The sequence below is a fragment of the Schistocerca nitens genome, chromosome 2 (assembly GCF_023898315.1).
Source record: "Schistocerca nitens isolate TAMUIC-IGC-003100 chromosome 2, iqSchNite1.1, whole genome shotgun sequence".
NCBI lineage: Eukaryota > Metazoa > Arthropoda > Insecta > Orthoptera > Acrididae > Schistocerca > Schistocerca nitens.
In genome coordinates this window covers 245059867-245068875 of record NC_064615.1, presented here as the reverse complement: position 1 = coordinate 245068875, position 9009 = coordinate 245059867, and the positions used below count along the sequence as shown (strand labels likewise).

The following is a 9009-nucleotide window of genomic DNA, read 5'->3' as shown; positions in this document are numbered from 1 at the left end:
AAAATCACGGGTACTGAGCGGCAGCTTTATTTAATTTCCACTGCAGGCGTGGAAGTCTATCGACTACTTTGTAAGTTGTTCCCGGAATCCAAGCCAGAAGCTTTAGACTATGACGTTGTTGTTAACAAGCTTGCTGAGTATTTCGAGTCGCGAGTTCATGTGGCAGCAGCCAGATTCAAGTTCTTCAGATTAAAGAAACTGCCACATCAATCTAATAAACAGTGGTTAACAGATTTACGGGGCCTCACCCGTCAGTGCCGATTTAATTGTGTGTGAGGTGCTTCCTACAGTGATGTCATGTTACGAGACGCTATTACTCAAAACATTGCAGATTCTCGTATTCGTGCTGCTATCTTAAAGTTGCTTGACCCGTCATTAGAGACTGTGATGAACATTATTGAAGCCCAAGATACTTTGACTATGCTGAGTGTGATTTAGATCAGCCATGTATTTCTCAAATTGCCTGTGCTAAGCAAGTTATGTCACGCCCGCGGCCCCACCGGCAGAGTCAGACTGTAAACACTAGCCGGCCGCGTCATGTTAAACACATTCGTCAGCCGCATGTGCAAAATGATAGAGTTAAGTCTTGCCCTAAGTGTGTTATTGCTCATCCTCGTGAACGTTGCCCGTTAAGAAACGCGGTTTGTCACTTTTGTCAAAGGAAAGGACACATCCAGACTGTTTGTTTGCGTAAACGCAAGAACAATTCTAGTGCTGCCCAGCCCATGGATATTCATGTTCTTCAAAGCCAGCCCGCCCAGAAGGTCGCGTTTAAAGACTCTTTCACGGTTCGTATGGGTAATAAACTCGTTCGCAATAAGCCACCCACCCAGCCCTCTGCTATGCGACCCAAGCGTAATTCAAACGCTGTAAAAAGTAATGTACAGACTGCAAGTGAAGCGGGAGTTGTTGTTCCACCCGCCCAACCCACGAGTTGTCGTAAGCAGCGAACACGCGCTAAACGCGCTGATTTTTTGTCTTCCGCCTCCGCTGCACCGATCCAGAGACAGTGTAATAAACTATTTGTGAAGCTACGCATCCAGGATAAGACCTTCAATTTTCAATTAGACACTGGTGCGTCTGTGACACTCATAAATAGTGCTACGTATGCGGCTATCGGCCGCCCTAAACTTTCAGCGGCAAAACATTCTTTGGCTACTTATAGTGGAGAACAAATTCCTGTGTTAGGTGTATGTAGCGTGCCAGCCACATTCCGTGGCAATACAAAAACAGTTTCATTCACAGTGCTCCGCGCTACAGACAGTGTAAACATTTTCGGATTAGACTGTTTTGACTTGTTTGGCCTGTCTATCCAAGACAATGTGTTGCAAATTAATTCTGTTTTTGTTCCTCAAGGCAGCATAACCGATTTGTGTAAACAATACAGTGACATATTTAAAGACGAACTAGGTTGTGCTGCGAACTTTGCCGCTCATATTACGTTAAAAGATAATGCTCAGCCTCGATTTTTTCGTGCTCGTCCAGTGCCTCACGCCCTCCGGGCACCTGTAGCAGATGAACTTCGTCTTTGGCAAAACAACGGTGTTATTCAACCAGTTTCAGCGAGCCAGTGGGCTTCTCCCTTAGTTATTATAAAGAAACCGTCTGGCAAGTTACGTTTGTGTGCTGATTTTAAGTCGACAGTTAATCCTCAGACTGTCATTGATTCTTTTCCTTTGCCTAGACCGGACGAGCTGATGGATAAGTTAGGGGAAGCTCGTTTCTTTTCCAAAATTGATCTCCGTGAAGCATATTTGCAATTGCCCCTCGACGAGCAATCACAACAGTATTTTGTCATAAACACGTCGTTGGGGTTGTTCCGTTTTCTGCGTTTGCCTTTTGGTTGTGCGTCAGCTCCAGCTGTTTTTCAGCGTTTTTTGTCACAACTTCTGGCTAATGTGCCATCGTGTTGCAACTATTTAGACGATATTGTGTGTCCGGTCGGACGCCTGCTGAACATTTCCGTAATTTGGAGTGTTTGTTTACAGTGTTGTCTCAGGCAGGCCTACGTTGCAACATCGATAAATGTTCATTTTTCCTTACGGAGATGGAGTATCTGGGACATGTTATTAATGCTCAGGGCATTCATCCCTCCCAGTCACATTTAGCAGCTATTCGTGATTTGCCCGCCCCTCGCAATCTGCATGAATTGCAAGCAGTTCTTGGCAAATTGACATATTATATTAGGTTTATACCTAATGCATCACAGATTGCTGCACCGTTGCATCGTCTCCGCCGTAAGTATGTTCCGTTTGTGTGGTCAGCTGATTACCAATCAGCCTTTCAGCAGCTTAAAGAGGCTTTATTGAATGATCGTTGTCTGGTCCATTACGACCCTCACAAGCCTCTGGCGTTAGCTTGTGATGCCTCTTCTTTCGGCCTCGGTGCTGTGTTGTCTTACCGAGTCGGTAACACCGAACGTCCTATTGCGTTCGCCTCTAAATTGCTAAACAAAGCTCAGTGTAATTATAGCCAATTGGACAAGGAAGCGTTGGCTATTGTGTTCGGTGTCACAAAATTCCATCACTACCTCTATGGTAGACCATTCTATTTAGTAACAGATCACAAGCCCCTGACGTCACTGTTTCATCCGTCTAAACCAGTTCCTCAGCGGACAGCTCAGAGACTACAACGTTGGGCTCTTTTGTTATCACAATACCAGTATGAGATACTGTATCGCCCTACAGCTCAGCATGCAAACGCTGACGCGCTTTCTAGATTGCCGATTGCTGCGGATGATGTCTTCGATTCCTCTGACGACTCTTGCCATCAGATTGACGCCGATGAGCATCAATCCCTCCGGGATTTTCCGATTGATTATCGTCAGGTGGCACGTGAGACAGCTACGGATCCTCATCTGAGTTTACTATTACGTTTTGTTCAACGTGGTTGGCCGTCCAAGGCAAAGGACATATCGGATCCTGTGGTTCGTCGCTATTATCCGCAACGTCATCTGTTGTCTGTTTCGCATGGAGTTTTGCTGTTACGCACCGAGAATGACCAGCTTCGTGTAGTGGTTCCCCAAGTGCTCCAATCTAAGGTCCTCGACTTGTTGCATCAAGGTCATTGGGGAGTGGTCCGCACCAAGCAGCTTGCCCGCTGTCATTGTACATGGATCGGTATTGATAAGCAGATTACGCAGATGTCTACAGATCGTTCGACGTGTGCCGAACACCAAGCTGCTCCGCCTCAACGCTATTTTGAGTGGGCACGCCCTGCCGGTCCCTGGCAGCGAGTACATATTGATTTCGCTGGTCCATATTGGAATTCTCGTTGGCTCATCGTGATAGATGCATTTAGTAATTTTCCGTTTGTTGTGCCCATGCAGTCTACAACGTCTGCACAAACTATACAGGCGTTGACTTCAATTTTTTGTATTGAGGGTCTTCCAGAAGTTTTAGTGTCTGACAATGGTCCACAATTTACCTCTGCTGAATTTGAAAGTTTTTGTTCTGCCAATGGCATTCGCCATGTTCTTACTCCGCCGTTCCACCCTCAATCGAATGGTGCAGCGGAACGTTTTGTACGCACATTCAAGGATCATATGGACCACCTTCGTGCTACGCACTCTCGTCAGCAGGCCCTCATCACGTTCCTGTCGTCGTACCGGACCACGCCACGCGACGGCCCTTCGCCTGCGGAGCTTCTCCACGGCCGTCGTCATCGCACCCTACTACGGTTGTTGCACCCCCCGGATCGACCCGCCGCTTCTGAGCATCGCACGCGTTTTCAGCGCAACGACGCCGTTTTTTTCAGAGTTTATCACGGTCGCCGTCGTTGGGAACGTGGTACCGTGATAAGTGTCCAGGGTCGCGGTTTTTATACTGTTCAAGGTGCTACTGGGGTGCACAGGAAGCATCAGAACCAGTTGCGCCGCGCTGGCCGCCCGGATTCTGCCGCTCGTTCTTTGTCCACAGATTTGGTCCGCGGCGGGTTCCAGCCGCGCCTTCCGACTTCGCTGCCGCCCCCAGGGCAGCAGCAGCAGCCGTCGCCGCTACCACGCCGACAGCCCGTCCCGTTGATGCCTCCCGCGCAGCTTCATCCGGGAGCGCCCCAGGTGGTCGCTCCGGCGCCTGCGGTCCCTCTTCAGTCGCCACCACCTTCGGAGCTGATGGACGTCGACCCCTCAGCCGGGCCGCCTTCCCAAGCGGTGGCTGTGCAGCCTGTCCTGCAGCCGCTTTCCTTGGGCACCCCCAAGGAGTCTGACACCGCAGCGCCTTGTCCGGCGCCCACTCAGCAGCCGTCGACGCAGCGTCAGGAGTCGCTGCCTCTCTTCGTGGGTCCCGACGCCCCGTCGCGTCCAGTACCAGAAGCTGCGCCCGTGGCCACAGGCGTGCACCCTGACCTCGGTTTTCAGTCGGTGTTTCCCGAGGCCCCGCGCAGCCAATGCTGGGGTGCGGACCGGGGACTGCCGCCGACAACAGTCTCCGCCCCGGTCTCTTCTGCTACGCCTGCGGCCAGACCCCTCCCCCGCCGTCGACGCTCGCCACGTCATTATTCAACGACGGTGCGGCGATTTGGGGGGGAGGAGTGTTATATCCTAGCCAGTAATGCCACCCGAGACCGCTGCCAAAAGGTTGGCAGCATCAAAGTCCGGACGCCGTCTGCATAAGCAGCGCCAGCGAGACAGGAAATCGCCGCAAGTCTGCGCGCGCCACCGCTGGCTTCTGGCTTCTTAAGCGCTGGAGTCGCGAGCGCTAGGACAGTTCTGTATTCGCCGCTCAGTTGTATACTCGCCACCGAATTGTGTACTTGCTAGTCAGTTGTGTGTTCATCGCAGCAGATTTGTTGTTTGTCGTCAGCCGACGCTGACCTAGCCGCTCTGACTCGAACTAGACAGATTTCTGTAGACACGGAGTTCACTACTGTGTTCCTGTATCTTCGTTAATAAAGATAAGTACCGACTTTTATTTAATCAGAGTGTTTGGGTTTTCATCTTTCTGTTCACTGTTCCAGCAGACCGGTCGGCCCGCTATTAAAAGTGTGGCGGTGACTTCGTAAGCCGTTTCTACAGCGAATTGTTTGTCGCTACGAACGCCGCCACAAAAGTCTTTTTATGTTATATAGTATTAACTCCCCCCCCCCCATGAACCATGGACCTTGCCGTTGGTGGGGAGGCTTGCGTGCCTCAGCGACACAGATAGCCGTACCGTAGGTGCAACCACAACGGAGGGGTATCTGTTGAGAGGCCAGACAAACGTGTGGTTCCTGAAGAGGGGCAGCAGCCTTTTCAGTAGTTGCAGGGGCAACAGTCTGGATGATTGACTGATCTGGCCTTGTAACACTAACCAAAAAGGCCTTGCTGTGCTGGTACTGCGAACGGCTGAAAGCAAGGGGAAACTACAGCCGTAATTTTTCCCGAGGGCATGCAGCTTTACTGTATGGTTAAATGATGATGGCGTCCTCTTGGGTAAAATTTTCCGGAGGTAAAATAGTCCCCCATTTGGATCTCCGGGCGGGGACTACTCAAGAGGACGTCGTTATCAGGAGAAAGAAAACTGGCGTTCTACGGATCGGAGCGTTGAATGTCAGATCCTTTAATCGGGCAGGTAGGTTAGAAAATTTAAAAAGGGAAATGGATAGGTTAAAGTTAGATATAGTGGGAATTAGTGAAGTTCGGTGGCAGGAGGAACAAGACTTTTGGTCAGGCGAATACAGGGTTATAAATACAAAATCAAAACGGGGGAATGCAGGAGTAGGGTTAATAATGAATAAAAAAATAGGAGTGCGGGTAAGCTACTACAAACAGCATAGTGAACGCATTATTGTGGCCAAGATAGACACGAAGCCCACGCCTACCACAGTAGCAAAAGTTTATATGCCAACTACCTCTGCAGATGACGAAGAAATTGAAGAAATGTATGATGAAATAAAAGAAATTATTCAGATAGTGAAGGGAGACGAAAATTTAATAGTCATGGGTGACTGGAATTCGGTAGTAGGAAAAGGAAGAGAAGGAAACGTAGTAGGTGAATATGGATTGGGGCGAAGAAATGAAAGAGGAAGCCGTCTGGTAGAATTTTGCAGAGAGCACAATTTAATGATAGCTAACACTTGGTTCAAGAATCGCAAAAGAAGGTTGTATACATGGAAGAACCCTGGAGATACTGACAGGTTTCAGATATATTATGTAATGGTAAGATAGAGATTGAGGAACCAGGTTTTAAATTGTAAGACGTTTCCAGGGGCAGATGTGGACTCTGACCACAATCTATTGGTTATGAACTGTAGATTAAAACTGAAGAAACTGCAAAAAGATGGGAATTTAAGAAGATAGGACCTGGATAAACTGACTAAACCAGAGGTTGTACAGAGTTTCAGGGAGAGCGTAAGGGAACAATTGACTGGAATGGCGGAAAGAAATACAGTAAAAGAAGAATGGATAGCTTTGAGGGATGAAGTAGTGAAGGCAGCAGAGGATAAAGTAGGTAAAAAGACGAGGGCTAGTAGAAATCCTTGGGTGGCAGAAGAAATATTGAACTTAATTGATCAGAGGAGAAAATATAAAAATGCGGTAAATGAAGCAGGCAAAAAGGAATACAAACGTCTCAAAAATGAGATCGACAGGAAATGCAAAATGGCTAAGCAGGGATGGCTAGAGGACAAATGTAAGGATATAGAGGCTTGTCTCACCAGGGGTAAGATAGATACTGCCTACAGGACAATTAAAGAGACCTTTGGAGAAAAGAGAACCACTTGTATGAATATCAAGAGCTCAGATGGAAACCCAGTTCTAAGCAAAGAAGGGAAAGCAGAAAGGTGGAAGGAGTATATAGAGGGTCTATACAAGGGCGATGTACTTGAGGACAATATTATGGAAATGGAAGAGGATGTAGATGAAGATGAAATGGGAGATATGATACTGCGTGATGAGTTTGACAGAGCCCTGAGAGACCTGAGTCGAAACAAGGCCCCGGGAGTAGACAACATTCCATTAGAACTATTGACAGCCTTGGGAGAGCCACTCCTGACAAAACTCTACCATATGGTGAGCAAGATATATGAGACAGGCAAAGTACCCTCAGACTTCAAGAAGAATATAATAATTCCAATCCCAAAGAAAGCAGGTGTTGACAGATGTGAAAATTACCGTACAATCAGTTTAATAAGTCACAGCTGCAAAATACTAACACGAATTCTTTACAGACTAATGGCAAAACTAGTAGAAGCCGACCTCGGGGAAGATCAGTTTGGATTCCGTAGAAATATAGGAACACGTGAGGCAATATTGACCCTACGACTTATCTTAGAAGCTAGATTAAGGAAAGGCAAACCTACGTTTCTAGCATTTGTAGACTTAGAGAAAGCTTTTGACAATGTTGACTGGAATACTCTCTTTCAAATTCTGAAGGTGGCAGGGGTAAAATACAGGGAGCGAAAGGCTATTTACAACTTGTACAGAAACCAGATGGCAGTTATAAGAGTCGAAGGGCATGAAAGGGAAGCAGTGGTTGGGAAGGGAGTGAGACAGGGTTGTAGCCTCTCCCCGATGTTATTCAATCTGTATATTGAGCAAGCAGTGAAGGAAACAAAAGAAAAATTCGGAGTAGGTATTAAAATCCAGGGAGAAAAACATGGAAACTTTGAGGTTCGCCGATGACATTGTAATTCTGTCAGAGACAGCAAAGGACTTGGAAGAGCAGTTGAATGGAATGGATAGTGTCTTGAAAGAAGGATATAAGATGAACATGAACAAAAGAAAAACGAGGATAATGGAATGTAGTCGAATTAAGTCGGGTGATGCTGAGGGAATTAGATTAGGAAATGAGACACTTAAAGTAGTAAGGGAGTTTGCTATTTGGGGAGCAAAATAACTGATGATGGTCGAAGTAGAGAGGATATAAAATGTAGACTGGCAATGGCAAGGAAAGCGTTTCTGAAGAAGAGAAATTTGTTAACATCAAGTATAGATTTAAATGTCAGGATGTCGTTTCTAAAAGTATTTGTATGGAGTATAGCCATGTATGGAAGTGAAACATGGACGATAAATAGTTTGGACAAGAAGAGAATAGAAGTTTTTGAAATGGGGTGCTACAGAAGAATGCTGAAGATTAGATGGGTAGATCACATAACTAATGAGGAGGTATTGAATAGGATTGGGGAGAAGAGAAATTTGTAGCACAACTTGACTAGTAGAAGGGATCGGTTGGTATGACATGTTCTGAGGTATCAAGGGATCACCAATTTAGTATTGGAGGGCAGCATGGAGGGTAAAAATCGTAGAGGGAGACCAAGAGATTAATACACTAAGCAGATTCAGAAGGATTTAGGTTGCAGTAGTTACTGGGAGATGAAGCAGCTTGCACAGGGTAGAGTAGCATGGAGAGCTGCATCAAACCAGTCTCAGGACTGAAGACCACAACAACAACAACAGTATTAACTGATAACATCAACTGGCTCTCAATAGCGCACTCATCTCGTTTCGATGTCTGCCGCCAGTCAGAAGTGAGACAAGCTCGTACCCGAGCTATTGTAGCAATTTATTGCCTGAAGAAAAAAATACGCTACCATTAAAGCGAAAATAATTAAATATTAAGACTCTTATTATTTACATTTAATATTTCTGCCAATATCAGTCTTGAGATTTTTTTTTTTTTTCGTTTTCAGAGCAACCATTGTAAAGTTTTTGCTGCCTGAATTGTTTAACACTTTAACTGATGGCCGAACGATTGAGCATCTTGCCGCTCCATCAGTAATAACCTCATGGTTAAAGTTGACCCTGCTTCTTTTGGTGACGCCATCCTTTGAGTCTGTGATTCGTCTTATTAGTCAGACATTTCCTTTTATCACTCACGTCATCAGGTATTTCACGCAAGCAAGATCTGCACTGAGATACATGAATGTTACGCTAATACGGGCGAACTGTAAGTAAAAGAATATTATATTCTGGAACATGATAGGCAAACTTAAACAGAGCAGATGTTGCTATTTTCAATTTTATTATTAAAATCCAAACCGGGCAGTATTCACAAAGATAATTATGTGAATAGCTATCGCTCGTAGTATTTG

The 9009-nt window shown here is 46.3% G+C and overlaps 1 protein-coding gene across 1 annotated transcript; it reads left to right on the top strand.

The window, feature by feature from the left end:
* The first annotated feature begins 725 nt into the window (after positions 1–725).
* Positions 726–8637, top strand: LOC126234950 (uncharacterized). Its single transcript, XM_049943689.1, has 3 exons — positions 726–798; positions 3918–4435; positions 8608–8637. Exons 1-3 carry the CDS (start codon positions 726–728, stop codon positions 8635–8637), a joined length of 621 nt encoding a protein of 206 aa, XP_049799646.1.
* The last annotated feature ends 372 nt before the right edge of the window (positions 8638–9009 follow it).